The sequence below is a fragment of the Notothenia coriiceps genome, unplaced genomic scaffold (genome assembly GCF_000735185.1).
Source record: "Notothenia coriiceps isolate Sejong01 unplaced genomic scaffold, NC01 NC01_scaffold00002058, whole genome shotgun sequence".
Lineage (NCBI taxonomy): Eukaryota > Metazoa > Chordata > Actinopteri > Perciformes > Nototheniidae > Notothenia > Notothenia coriiceps.
This window is the reverse complement of record NW_011334759.1, coordinates 39,888-55,299: the sequence shown is the minus strand read 5'-3', so window position 1 is coordinate 55,299 and position 15,412 is coordinate 39,888. Positions and strand designations below refer to the sequence as shown.

General features: G+C 38.6%; 2 protein-coding genes across 4 annotated transcripts in view; one reads left to right on the top strand and one right to left on the bottom strand.

Moving 5' to 3' along the window:
* Positions 1-4,265: 4,265 nt before the first annotated feature.
* Positions 4,266-7,679, top strand: LOC104965251 (uncharacterized). Of its 3 annotated transcripts, XM_010794218.1 has the most exons (7): positions 4,268-4,421; positions 6,023-6,069; positions 6,151-6,228; positions 6,688-6,830; positions 6,916-7,038; positions 7,129-7,186; positions 7,341-7,660. In XM_010794218.1, the coding sequence occupies exons 2-7, from the start codon at positions 6,045-6,047 to the stop codon at positions 7,643-7,645; spliced, it is 732 nt and encodes a 243-aa protein (XP_010792520.1). In that variant the 5' UTR covers positions 4,268-4,421; positions 6,023-6,044; the 3' UTR covers positions 7,646-7,660. The 3 variants fall into 3 exon arrangements, with proteins under 3 accessions (XP_010792513.1, XP_010792528.1, XP_010792520.1); XM_010794211.1 differs by having other exon boundaries at positions 4,266-4,421; positions 6,916-7,186; positions 7,341-7,679; XM_010794226.1 differs by lacking the exon at positions 7,129-7,186 and having other exon boundaries at positions 4,266-4,421; positions 7,341-7,655.
* A 4,159-nt stretch (positions 7,680-11,838) lies between these two features.
* Positions 11,839-15,412, bottom strand: part of LOC104965329 (uncharacterized) — a 32,866-nt gene continuing 29,292 nt past the window's right edge. The window contains exon 33 of the mRNA XM_010794290.1: positions 11,839-14,160. Within this exon, the coding sequence (XP_010792592.1) occupies positions 12,422-14,160 (1,739 nt within the window). The 3' untranslated portion in view covers positions 11,839-12,421. The remainder of the gene's footprint in view (positions 14,161-15,412) is intronic.

Below are 15,412 nucleotides of genomic sequence, written 5' to 3'. Positions count from 1 at the left end.
GTATAATGAGGGCTTTTGGTATTGTTGCCTTGTTGTACCATATTTGACACTGTACTGTCAAATACGATCAAAAACAGGAAGGTGAAATTGTGAGAGGATCCACAGTTTGAGAAAAACGGCGTTTCTTGCCATCTTCGGTTCAGTCTCGGAAACTTCTGCGAGACTTATGTCAGGGTCACCAATGTAGTGCCAAGAGACGGGAGTCGGAGGCGGTGCATCTAAGAATCAAAGTTAGCTTTAATGAGCATCAGACACACACATGTTATCGGCTCGAAGCCCGGGAAGAGAAAGGAGGGCACACAGTAGGTACAGTCAATATATATGTCCGTGCGGAACAATACCCCCCAACCCGTAGTTCCATGAGTGAATTATGTCAATGGCTACAACACTGAAATACAACTAAAACCCGGCACTCTTCAGATCTGCCTCTCGTCTCATCCTTTGTTGCCATTAGATTACCTGTCTGGGAACGACAGATGTATATTATTGTTTTTGCCTGCATTTTTACATTATGTTTATTTCTACTGATATCCATTAAGTTGCACTGTACCCATCAAATTAACCAATAAGTAACGATTAATATGTTTTTAAAAGTGTGTCAATGATAGAACAATTATTCACAGCCGAGAGATCGGAAGGACCAAAGTTGTCTTACATACAGGGATGTTCAAACTCTTACAGGTTGTAAGGCTGCTATCAGACTGCTGTCCTGAGCACATATTTAACAGGTGACATGTAAAATGTATACACAGAATAACAAGTTACACAACAGATAAGGAGTCCTGAGATGCTAGATATGTAGTGTACTTGTGTCTGGAACTGTTGTTACACCTATTCACGGCCATGGAAATAACATGAAAAACACGGTCTGCTCAGTATTTTTCTGTCACTCAACTTTACTCAACACAACTCTGTCAATTATCAGGGTGTGTCTGGTTTAAGGTATGTGGTGGAATTTCACCGAAATAAACTAACACATATTATAAAATGGTGAGGAAACCTTCCTGTTATACTGAAATGAAGATACTTGAAATAAGACAGGCTTTTAACGACTTTAGTCTTGCAAGAAGGTAATGTTTGTGCAATTCAGCACTCAAAACAGGAAAGAATGAAACCGAGAGGAAGCAATAAAACACAAATACAGATATAGTTGATCAATTATTATTTTGTTGTACAACAATCAATAATAATGAGGAAACATTACCTTTGCTCTCAAGCAGTCATAATGCTCCACAGACTATAAAGATCTCGTGTGCTTTATAAAAAACACACAAACATACACTTGAACATACAGCTAACACACGTACATCACAATGTATTCAACTAATGCAATACTTAGGTTTCTACAGACGCACACTCATTTCCCCTAACCATGTTTAACGCACGAACATTAGAACAACAAGCAGCCAACCACACAAGCATGGATTAGTTGATATGTTAATATGTTCCAGATGTGGAAAGACCATTATCTAATTTAGGAGTAATTCATATCTTGTCAGGATATGAACCACCTAACTAACAAACTGTATTATCTGAGCAGGGCCTCTTTGTACTTCCTTGGCGTCAGCTCACTTAAAGTGAATAATTAGCAAAGAGACAATGGGCCTCTCTAAATAATTCAATAACATACCTAGTTATATTGAGAAGGTGCCAGCCTGATATAACAGTAACAACGTTACAGAGTGTCGAGCAGTCTGCAGCGAAGTACAAAAATCAGGATATCCGCAGAGGGCCTTATCTTCACATTTTCAGACAAAAAATAAAAGAGGAGGGGCTATAGGATTATTTTTTAATAAACCTGCAACAGGAGAGACAACATGTCTACATTCCTTAAAAGGAGAAGGCAACCAACCTTACAATAATGAATCAATCCGACATTATTTACGACTCATGTAGGTTAGGACATATTTACTGCTACATGTCAACCATTGTATTAGATGCTCACTTAGAATGATAAAATTTCCCATTACACTTATTCCTCCTGTAGGTCTCAAAAGTTTGAAGTCCACAACGCATTGATTTGTGCTCATTGTATTCCTATCAGATATTTGATTGTCAAGACTTGAACCTTCATGTGTGAAAACTGCAACTTTACAGTGTTACAGTACTTTAAAAGAAGCAACCATGATCCTGAAGGGCAGACAAAACGGGCCAGATAGCATTGTGTAGCCGACCTGATCCACATTATGTGGGGAGAAAGAGAGTAGCAAACAGCAGTTTGATAAAAATATTTGGAAAGCAGGAAACATTTCACTAAGTATTGATCTTTCATTTCAAACATATATATATTTTGGAAAGATCCTAATTGTCTAGTCTCTAATCAGATGTGATGACCTGTTGAAGTAACTATCTCTTGGATTTCTTATCTCTTTGTTGACGGATCTGCTGTTTAAGTGGCCGTGACAGACCTCACCTACAAATCCTGCCTCTATGAAATGTACAATTTTTACTAAATGTATAATTGGGTTAGGGTACGGGTACAACAGCAGTGGAGCCAGTGGCCAAAGAACAATGTGCACAGGAAGAGAGTGAACTCTGTACTTCCATTATTATTTTAGCCTTAACATCGGGAGGCATCAGGACTTAGTAACACCAGTTTACATTTTTAATACGTTTCTTGTTTTTAATTGAGTTAAAATAAGTTGAATTCCATATGACATTGTTTAAGTATTCTGCTTTCATATATATTCTTTTATTCACTTTTGTTAAAATGTACTATCATTTCAATAATCTTTATTTGTTTAATTTATATTATATATTTTGAATTGTTAATTAGTAAAAGCTGAAACTATGTAACCTGCCTCTTACCTATAGACAGCAAGGTGAAACCACCTGATGAAGAGAGGGAGGAGGGAGGAAGGTTATAAAATATATCAAATGTGTGTTTTTGGGGGCTTTGGGATTTTTTACCTTTTGGGTTTGTCCTTGTGTCTGACATAAGCTTTTGTATTTTCTCCTATGTTTTTGTGAAAAACCAATAAAACCGGTTTGTACTTTGTACATCTCAACCTTGATTTCTGGTCTCAGGTCATCTCTGAAGGTGTTCAGGTCTTAGGAAAAAAGACCTTGGAAAAGGCTGACAGTAGTTGATCATTTGAATTTCAAATGTTTACAAGAGTTAAGGCTGCTTCCCTTGATAAAAACGGTCTAGTCTCAACAGTTTACTGAAACAGACTTTGTGTCCTGACCACACTTTTCCAGGAAGCTTTGGTAATATTTGTAGCAGTCTTGGGAACAATCAAGTAAAATCTCACCTGGAATAACATAGTGGTAGGGATTAAAACGGCTAGTTTATATCTAATGGTAAGAAATGTGTTATGGCTCAAGTTGCCAGACAGAAACAGTTTTTCACAGAACAGCACAGCACATCCTCAAGGTCCCTCTTATCTTACCTCCCTCACAAAGTTGGCTACGTGTGAAGGCCATTCTGACCCTTTGTGTTACAGACAAAACAAAACAAAATTCTTCCATATTTGTATGCCACTTTTCTACATCATGCAATTTAAATTACTTTAAATAACTCAGAAAGGCTTCATAGGATAATGGGGATACAAGAAACACAAATCAATATATAAAGACATACATATAAAAGGGTTTAAAAAAAAAGAATACAACTAAAATACAGGATAAATATAAGCTCAAATGAAATAAGTCAAACCAAACAGTAGAACAATTATTTTAACGGAGTGGCAATTCCAGAAGTTGAAATTGATTAATGGTCATCTATTGACCTTAACTTAACTAGTGGTGGTAACTTAAGTAATACTGTAAGTGCATTTACTCAAGTATTGTACTACTTATTTACAATTGCAAGGTAATTCACTGCAATTCAGATAAAAAATACAAAATGTAATCTACAAATATATTTTTTGCATTATTATAAATTAAAAATACCTTGTTGATCCCAGGGTATATGATACAAAAGAGTGTAGCCTACCATCTGAAATGGGCATTCTACATAACGTGTAGGCTACTTTAACATTTGCACTTTAAGTAGAGGATAATAGTTTAACTTTTACTTCAGTAAAATGTTAAAGGATTAGACTACTTCTTATTAACAAAGTTATTCTAAACTAATATCTGAGTAACTTCTACTTCAATCACTGTCGAACTGACCTTAACTATCACAACAGAATTCCTAATAGGCCACACCCTAACATTATTGTAACCCTAAGGAAAGACGCACGCACGCACACGCACGCACACACACACACACACACACACACACACACACACACACACACAAGGCTGAAGGTGTTGATTTGATTGGCCAACGTAGAGACGTCATTCTCGCAGTCTTGAATCGGTACAACCTAAAGATAAACCTGACAAACGGTGGATGTGATCCCCAACGTTAACCACTATGTCGCTTAATTGTGGATTCTAGATCTACAAGAGAGACCGATACTAACTTTCTAGCGGTAAGTGAACCTACAGTAGGAAGTCAGCGTCTTTCACTTAATCCTGTTAACAAGTAAGTTTCAGTTGTATTGTTTCGATGGAACGTCGGACTTTAGCTTGTTAGTTGTTTGGTTGCTCAGATAACAGAAATGTTTGTTTATTTTTAATCTGTAGGGTGAACAAACATCAATATTTCTGACCTTACGTTTAGTCAAGTTACGTCGTTAATACGTTTTATTGATAACACACATGTTTACTAATTTATTCTTAAAACACGTGTAACGTGAGTTTACGTTAATTGACAACGGTTAACGGTAGTGAACAGCCGTTAAGTATTTTATTTAACTACGGGGAAACGTGGGTAAGTTAGCTGTAATTAGCTAGAAGTTTCACATGAGTGTCGTTACCTAACTGGTCAACATTCTTCTTATGTACAACTTACCACTCTTCTTTTATGAAACTGTAGTGTAAAATAACAACTCCAAAAATAACGAACGAAGCTTTTTAAGTTGTCCCTGCTAAACAGCCTGCTTAACCGTGGTGGAAAAAGTACATTTACTTTTAAAAACAAATATTTTTGATTCAACTTTAACTTTTAGGTACTTTTCAGAAATGTAATGCATTTCTAAAAAATAAATGTGTGGATTAACAGTTTACGGTACACAATTGTAAAATTATACGAAATATTACAAAAGTCAATACTTTGAGTAGAATGCTGTAAACATTATCTAATGATGTTATATAGTAAATCACACATGAAGTACATTGTACTGATAATACTTAAGTACGGTTTTGAATGCAGGAGTTTAATTGTAATGGAGTATAAAATCATGAATGTATTGGTACTATTACTGAAGTAAAGACGGAATAGTTCTTCCTGTTGATCTATCAGTTTATCAGAGTGACAGCAGTACAATACTTCCTGTGTCTTGTGTAACCCCATTTCCTGCTGCTATGATTCACTTTGAAGTGTCTACATACCTCTGTATATGGACTACACACTTATTGAACGTTGGCATTCATTATTTGCAGAAGGCTACCATAATTACATCGTTGAATAACAGTTACATGATTTAGTTTATTTCTTTATAATTAAAAACGTTTACATTTTATTTCAAACTTTTGAAAAGTCACAATCCTGTTTGAACAATGTGTTGATATTGCGCGCCATCTTGTGGCTAGTTTGTAAAAAGGCACAGTTTATTATTTTCTATGGTCATTTTATTAGCATAACAAATCTAAAATTCAGATACAAGCAGGATATGACATATACTGTTTTTGGATTAGACATGTACACAAAACGAAATATGTCAAAAATGACTTGAAGAATTAGTTGTAATTGTGTTAATTCACCATGTAAAGGCACAGGGTATTGCACATTTTCCTGAAAATTGTGTTGAAACAAATATAACCGGACCCTAATACTTTGTTTCACCATGTAAAGTGAAGGTTTGTAAACTTGGTGAGGATAACGGAAACTTTACATGACATTAAAATACATTTTCCTCTACATGGATCATGGCTGACCCTAATTTACTTTTTTAATAACTGAAACTGTTCAGGCACAAACAAAGGCAAATTATAAGTAATAATTGTAATCTCCAACCTTAACTGTATGCAGGTGGTGATTCTACAAAGGCAGCATGCAGCCGGTTGAAGCACAAAAAGGTATGTCTTTCTTTGATAGGTCTGCCATGCCTACACTATTTTTCCGTTATTAAGTGTTTTTGATGCATTCTCTGTTTGTAGGTGTTTCTACCAAAAGCCAGCTGTTGGATTCTCTGAAGGTTTATCTGAACAACAAGAGCAGATTACAACCCATCATCGGTCTGTAGAAAAAAATACTTATTTTGTGTATGTTGTGTATCCTGTTGGGCTGTTGCTAATGTTTTCCTCTTGTTGTGTCTGTAATCACATTTTACAGCATCATATCCCTAAGAAAAAGGAAATCCTTGATCCGACAAATAGATTTGTTGGAGTTAAGGAGTTAGTCTTTTTTACTAAATAAAATTGCTTTAATGAATATAGCTTGTCAGTCACATGAGTCCCGTGTGTGTGCAGCAAGCAGGAGAGCAAAACATTTTTGACTGCATTGATGTTATAATAATAATATTTATCTGTTACTATGCAGAAATACCATTTAATACAAATAAATAGAAGAGCAAAAAAACGCTGCTCAGCAATAGTATTTTTAATTAAGTATTTTAAAACCAACGTTATTAATGAAGTTTCGGTATATTTGGTACAGCCTGTATTGAAATAACTTGTCACTTCATGTATATTCAGGCCTGGGCAGTATTATAGAATGTGTGAAGGCCGGTACACACAACAAAGAAATATTGTTCCTGTGTGAGGTATGTGTGTGTCAACTTAATAAAGCTGACATGCGAAACCACATCATGGGAAGTCTCCACAGATACAACTACATTGTAAGTAGTACTGTAGAAGAAGTCACGATAAGAGTTTATGTGCTGACTTGGATCTTAGGTAATTCAGTGTTGTTATGTTTCACAGAAAGCCTGGCACCCCCACTTAGTGTCTGAATGGAAGGAGAAGTCTGACCTGTCTAAGCTGGCCTGGCCACTCATGGAGATGGCTAAGACACTTGAGGAGAAGGAAGGGCCCGGAGACGTCCAGGTATGTTGTTTAACTGTGTACGTTGTGGATGCAAACAGATGCATGTTTGGATATGAGCCCTCACATCTTTGTGTGTACATTCATATAAAGTGGTTAGAGCTCGAAGATGCTGTATACCAGAGGATAGCAACAAACAGCGAGAATGACGGTCAGTGAGTTGTAACACAAGTCTCAAACCCTCTTCAATTCCACCTCTTCTCATTTGTCTATTATGTGTCTTTTTTTTCCTATATATGCATGTCCCACTTTTATTTGATTTGTTTTACTCCACATCAGTCTCTTTTTTCTTTTTAACACCACAGCAGTAACTCTGATAACTATCTTGAGAGACCAGCAGGGTGAAACTGAAAACCTTTCAGAGAGCACATCTACGCAGCCGGAGCAAGATTCCCCTCAATCTCAGAGGATTGTATTACTTTCCAAAAACCGACAAGGACAGATCTCCGAAGTGCCAGAGACAAATTTAACAATAGATGTAATCAAGTCCACACGGCGTTTAGAGAACAGTTCACCTGAACCCTCCCTGCCATCAGAGAACCGCAGCAGCTCTCTGGATGGCTACACGGGAGCCGAGCCTCTTATTGGTGAGAACAAAAAAAATATATAAAGGTCTTCCTATTGTGGCTCGTCTAAATACAATTTACTAGCATATTCACAAGCCATGTTTCAAGCTCATGTTATTCTTTAAACTTGGCTATACATGCAAAGACGGCATCCATAAATAAACATTGCTGTCTGTAGCTACATAGAGAGGCGAAGTCCCTCCCTTTCCGGGGGACCTCCATGGGACCTTATTTCGGAAAAAGTATGTATTGAAGTCAATGGGGAGAGAAAGATTATTTTCGATCCCGTTTGAATTGTGCCACGAATTACATATATGATGTTTGTCAATTTTTAAAAGATAATTTTGCAAGTACAAAAAAAAAAAAAGTGTCGTAAAACTGTGAAGTAACACTTTTTTTTGTGTGAAACCGCTCAATGAACTACATCTCCCGTCCCGCACCACACACCAAGACGGCTGTCACGTTGGCACATTTCACTTCTTTCTTTCAGAATGAGGCGAAAAGTATTAAAAGAAGTGAAAATCATTACAAGTCTGGGAATGTTGAGAAATGTGCACACACAAAAGGGGAGTTAGTCGGTTCCGTAAGAGACAGCATGCGGGACCGGGATTCCGGGATTTGTTTATTTTTTAAGATTGACAAACATCATATGTGTAAATCGTGGCACAATTCAAACGGGANTTATTAAGGAACATACTGTAGCCTAATAGGCGATAACATAGGCCTACAGCCATTAGGCCTATGTTCGTAAAGGCTGTATTATTCTGTTGATTTTCTGAATGCTGTAGGCCTATGTTATCGCCTATTAGGCTACAGTATGTTCCTTAATAAAGGCTTGATTAATTCATTAATTCATTTTGTTTCATACATTTTCGTAACAATTAAGATGCTGCGTGTGTTTATGTAGCCTATATCTGTTATGTATAGGCCTAGGCTATTAGGCCTACGTGTCGAGTTCGTTAATCATTGATAGTGTGAGTTTCCCCCCCGACCCTCCCAGCAAAAATCCCGCACCCCCCCCCAGAAAATAGTTCCGACGTCCCTGCAAGAAACGCCGTTTTTCTCAAACTGTGGATCCTCTCACAATTTCACCTTCCTGTTTTTGATCGTATTTGACAGTACAGTGTCAAATATGGTACAACAAGGCAACAATACCAAAAGCCCTCATTATACAAATATCACATATTCTGCTTTTCCCAAACCACCTGGCATATGTAATTTAGTACGATTAGTTACATGACATGCCAAGTTTTGTCATAACAAGAACATCCAAATGACAAAATAAACTCCTGACCTTCTATTCTTTGAGATGATTCCCTCTGGTCTTAGTTTGAAACCATTCCCAGCTTAGGAATAGGCTATAAGACGTACATTTTCTCTTTTACGGGACCAATCTTTGTTCCTTCTGAATCTCATGTCACGCTGACCTGTTGTTATTGGCTACGGGAATACATTTCTAAGAATTCCATTAAACAAACCATCTCATGCTGATGGTCCTTCCCGCCAAAGCAACCACCTTGTTGGAGTGAACCCGTCTTTACTTTTACATTTTTAACCACTATAAGAGTTAACTTTAAAGATCATGACAAAACATAGCCGAGTATAGACTGACCTCTAACTGATTACATTTTAAAACTAAAATATATCCAGTGGCGACTGGTCATTAGGCACAGCCCCACCTAGTGTCAGCAGAAAGTATTACAAATAATGATTACAAAAAAATACAAAAATGTAAATAAAAAAATATATAAAATATATTTTAAGATCATGTTTAATCATCTGATTCGTCTGTACATTGCTGTTTTAGTCTGTGTTCTTCTAATTAGTGCCTACAGTGTGTGCCTATTGAGCTGTTTAGAGCCATGAGGGACAAAACCATACAAAACCCGATCATGCCCCTCCCTCTCATTGTCTAAGTGAACGGTGACTGTAAAAACTACACTGCGCATGCTCAGAGTATTGTCCTATTTAATGTGTGTGGCAAAAAAATAATGACCATAGGGGCACTGAGCTGCCATCCCCACCATACGTCATCTCACATCATTCAGAGCTGATTGGCTGTAAGTACGTGTGCCGCGAAAAGTGTGGTGTGTGAAAAGGAGACGAGAGACGCGTCCTAAAACCCGGAAGTAAGCTGCGCATGGCTTCCCTCCATAAAAAAGCTATGAGATTTCTCCATAGGATTTTAGAAAATAGCTCGAAATAAGATCTGTGGGAAACGTACCTGTTAGATAAATGCACGTTTTGTTCAGGCGGATAATATCCACATGTCTACCCTACTTTTATCCTTTTCGAATCATAAATCTATAGATTAGATTTATGATAGACTTTTGAAACTACAAGAAGATAAGGAGGACTTTTACAAAAAAGTAAGAGATTTTTGTCCAGAGGGATAGGCAAATTGACTTCATCTTCAAGTCAAGGTAAGACCGCCATTTTATTGAAAATGGGATCTAAGATACTAAGAGAACAATTCAATATTTAAATGATAAAATTAATTTTTTTTGGGTATCCTTTTGTTGAACTGTCTGTTTAAAATTAATCGAAGCATCAGACTAAAAAAGCTTTTGAAAATAATATTATATTTTGATTTAGGTCCAAATATAATATTTGTAAACATGAAGAGTCAGAGCCAGTGCCTCANGATCTCTCCTGAAAGACTGAGCAGCTCTGATAACCTCAGCTGAGTGAGGTAAAGTCACACCTTTATATGATCATTATAGTTATAAAAAAAATAAGAGAATAGATGAAAAACAGGTATGAAATACTAAAATACTATATGACAGTACAAAAAAGTAGTTATTAATAAACAAGAATACAGTTTGAAAGGAGAGTGATTTGTAGAATATTCATAAAGAAAAAGAAAATCTGCTTACAGTTCTGTTTCATATGGGTGTTGAGATATGTATCCATAGATCTCCTAATGTTGCTCTCAAAGTGCACCAGATTGATGCTTTTAACTTCAATATTNCCAAAATGATACAAGCCTCGATACATGCTTCACAAAAAGCTTCGGGGATTACTCGACACATGCTCCGAAGCCTCGGCGCAATACGTAACATCAATACTAGTTCTGTTTCATATATGGGTGTTGAGATATGTATCCATAGATCTCCTAATGTTGCTCTCCAAGTGCACCAGATTGATGCTTTTAACTTCAATATTAAAAAATAAAATCCAGGGGGGGCAAGCCCCCCGGACCCCCCTAGAGGAGGTTAGGTCCCCCCCCACTTAAATGATAAATCATGTTCTAATGGATACGAAACTAAATACATTTGCACACATCTTGTGTCCATATCTTTCTGTTTTGGTGGTCATGCCACAACCGTACATGTGCATGCATGCGCGAGTCATAGTGAGTGTCTGCATTTGGGGGGGAGGGGGCGCGCCAGCTAAAATCTTGCCTAGGGCAGCAAATTGGTCAGGGCCAGTCCTAGCAATGATGAATGAATCATGAATACAGTGGTAGTCAATGAATGAATGAAGCCAGTGTGTCACATGAGGAAATAAGTAGTAGCTTGGCAAAATGGATTTTCCTCTGGTAACAGGAGAGCGTCATGTGGATGAGTATCAATTTGCATTAGGCTATAATCAGTGTCTTTGTTCCCTGGGTACTAATGAGTGGGGGTCCTTATCACATGTGTGGTGGTCTGTCAAAGCACTCCTGTATATCGTAAACTGTTGCCTCAGGAAAGAGTTTCTCACACATTGACGCTATAAAACCCCTTTAATGTGTCAGAGTATTACCACCCGACTGGGTTTACTGGGAACATTCTTGACTATCTGATAATGCTGTTTTATGTCTTGTTTTCACAGCTGGGTTCATACCAGAACACGAAAAGGGATTCCCAAAAAATCCCAATGATAGACAAACAGCACGGTCAGGGTCACCTATAGGCTCTATTCTGGAAATGGATGAGTTAAAATGCTCATGGGCTTGTACACTGTGACATGTATTTCTTATCACTTTATACGGTTGAAAGCCTGGACTAATTGCAGCTCAAGGATACACAGTGATACAGCTCTTATTTGCAGAATGCTGCGAAATACCCTGGATATTTGGAGTTATGTTGACTCTGAGATACATTTCATACAGCACTTTAAAGAATTGCAATGTTAGGAGTCATCAGGTTTATATAAAACTACTAAGTAACTTTAATGTTGCAGTCGAATGAGGAACTGTAGATTTAAACATTGTCCTACTAAGAGATGTTGGTTGTGAGAAAGAAAATGTGACCAATTGTGAGACTTCATAACCAATTCAATCTGTAACTTTAGATGTGGTATAGACTCGGGCACAACATTTGATGGACAGAAGTTTACAATGAATCCAATATCATTCATATTAACCAAATCCTTGTTTTTGGAGCGACAGTTTTTCACTATCCCCATCTTCACATTTTTTTAAATAAACAAATATTTCACGTTCAACAGAAAGTCTGCATTTAAAGGAATTTTATTAAAACAAACATTATAAATCAAAGTACACTGCTGAAAATGTAAAAACAAAAAATATCTACAGTAGCTTAATATCCTGTCTGAAAATGTTTACAAACGTATCCTTCATATTAAGCAAGCAAAGGTTTTAAATGAACTGGCAGTTTATTGAACCTGTTGCCAAACACACAAATATATCAAAAAACAAGATGGCAATGAACAATTTACACCTTATTTGAAATGTAACAAAGAGATCAGACTGGGGATTTTTAGGCCATGTATCTAAACTTCCTTGTGTTCACAAAAAGATCTAATACAATCAGCAGTATTTAACGGGTGTACTGCAAAAATACCTTGCATTTACATGGTTTAACAGGTAGTCCTCATTGAGGAGGGTTATCGGTCATATGGGGACCTGGAGTAAATAACCCTGTGCCAGTGGCCATAAATGAGTTAGCTGATCCCTGGGATACGATTCCATTATCGGCTGCAGAAGGATAGTGATTGAATGGAGGTTGCATGTAAACCTGAGAAGAACTCTGTGTTTGATCAATCCTATAGTTGGCTGGAGCTGCAGCCATCGTCCATGAGGAGTACTGCTGCTGCTGCTGCTGCTGCTGCTGCTGCTGCTGCTGCTGCTGCTGCTGCTGCTGCTGCTGCTGCTGCTGCTGCTGCTGCTGCTGCTGCTGCAAGAGCCACTGCTGCTGCCGTCCCAGCATCACCCAGTCTGGGGGCAGAGGACTTGTTGACATGTGTCCAAATGATTGCATACTGAAGCACCCTGCTTCCTGCTTTGGGAAGACCCCACTTGTTGCGTATGCAGGAATGTGGTCTGGTGTTGTGTAACTTCCAACAGCGTCAGGAGAAATAAACACTTGCTGTCCGTTCAAGACATATAGGCCTGCAGAAGCTTTGCTGGGGCGCATTGGTGCAGCTGCATCTAGCGTGTGAGCAGTCCGGGTCTGGTTCATCTCAGTGAGCGCCTCTCGGTTATAGCCGCTCATAAACAGATCGTTTGGCCTGGCAGTTATGATAGTGTTAATGGGCAGTTGGTTGGGTCTGACAGTCTCTGGGTTATCGTTGGGGAATTCACAGAAGAGACTAGGGTTTCTCTGATCTTTGACATTTATCTGGTGTTGTGGGTCGCTTGGGTCCACAGCGCTGGCAAAAGCTAACACTGTACTGACTGTTTGGGCTTCAGTCCCTAAAAGGTTGCCTCTCGTTGAAGTCAAGCCCATAATAGATGAGTTGTTTGCGGAGAGAGCCCAGTTTGCATGAGGGGCGACGAGTTGCTTCTCATGGCCCACAGGAGCTGCAGACGTTAGAGACATCTCCTCAAATGAGTAGGCGGCGGCTGGATCTTGTGTCACATTAACATGCTTTAAATCCCCTGTTGTTTCTTTTGGGGGCATGTTAGATATTATCTGCACATGCTTTTGATCCCAACTGCTTTTCACAACCCTTTGAGATGAATCGTAAGTGCAGGAGGTTGCATTCTCATTATTCGAAGGAGGTGATTTGCCAGGGGAAACATTTAACTTAGTCTTTCTCACCAGAGCCAAAAGGCGATCAAAATGCATCGTGTACTCGGCGAGTTCGTCGAGTTCATAAGATTCAGGTCCTGCGTCCTGGTCCAATGGAGACTGAAGGGGGGGGGTTGCAACAGGGTTGACTAAAGAGGACTCAGAGGCTGATTCTGAGCTGGGCTGACTGCATGTTGGTTTGTAATATTCTGGCAAAGGATCCTCGAGTTGGGGGTTACTTGTGCTATATCTGTCCAGAGTTGGTTCATCAGCTGGTCTTTTTCTAGTTGGAGGGCATTTATCTGTGGGAGACAGTGACAGGGTTTGACTGGTTTTAGGACCAACAATAGCGGAACATTGGGATTCTAGATGCACCTCAGCCTCTTTTACTTGATATTCTGTGATGGGCATCTGTTGCTGAAAGTCTGGGGGTACTGGCTTTACTTGGGGACTAAGAGATGAGACGGGAGGGACAAGAAAATCAGCATTCGGGGAACTGCTTTTCACATTCAGAGGACTCAAGACTCTTCTTTGTTGGACCACATCCAAATATCCAACAGTGTTTTCGGAATGATATTCCTCTATTTCTTGTCTTGTTTCTACAGAAGGAGACATGGGAGAAGAAATAAGAACACAGTTTAAAAAGCTTAGTTCTTATACAGCTTAGAGAAAATAATGAAAGAGGCCACTTTGTGATTGTATTTAATGGACCTTCTAACAATTAACAGACAAAAAAAAAAGCATAAAGAAATCTTATTAACAAAAATATTTAGTGGTGGTGCAGGGTATATGCAGGAATCCTGAAGCCAAATTTAATACCTTTTAAGACCCTTTTCATATATTTTAAGACCTCATCGCCACTTTGAGTTCTAAACCGGTTACATTGGCGACACACTTTACCTCACATTTACAATATAGTATGGATTGTAAGATAGCACAACTAAACAGCTTGTGATAACTCCTCCTTATCATAATTCAGATACAACAAAGCACAAGAGAATGAATTGTGTGACTAACCCAATGCAAGGTTTATTAGAAAAAGAAACCATTAGAAAGTATTTGATTTAGGCATTGTTCCCAAGAGATAAAACAAAAACGATATATATGTTAAAGGTCCCATGTCATGGCCATTTCCACTGATCATAATTCCATTGTTGAGCTATATTAAAAGGGGACCTATCATGCTATATTTGAATAATATATTGTAGGGCCATACCTATATAAGGTATATTTATAAGTTTTATTTTTCAAAATACCAAACAGATCATGCATTTTGCATTTTAGCCATGCCTCATTTGGCCTCACTCCAGCTCTGTCTTTGCATGAGCTGGAGCTGACCCCCCCCCCCCCGCAAAGGAGGGGGCGAGGCACAAGCGTCATGTTACTATGCTGTTGCCATGCTGTTGCTATGCCACGGCAACCTCTCATTCCCCTGATAGGTGGAGAGTTGACCGTACAGGCGGAGTGCACCTCTGTGACATCATAGAGGTGCAAATCAGAAACCACATGTATCAAATCCGTTGCAGCCCTGTTTTTAGAGATTTGGGTATGGTTGTATTTTCTGACACTTGGTGAGTTCTCTGGAACACCGGGGACACATATTCATGTATAAAAGACGTACAAAAGTGCATTTTGCATGATAGGTCCCCTTTAAAATAGATTTATACTGTGCAAGCAATTTTCCAAACTCACATTGGTTTCGCATACACAGCACCTCTGTAAAGTATGTGTATTCACTCTCTGCCCTAAACGGCTTGTTTGAGCTCCCGCCCCCCCCCCCTCTCCCTGTGAGCCCAGTGTGCTTCCGATTGTTAGCTCGGTGTTGGAGCGCTGAGGGGACGGTGGTGAACA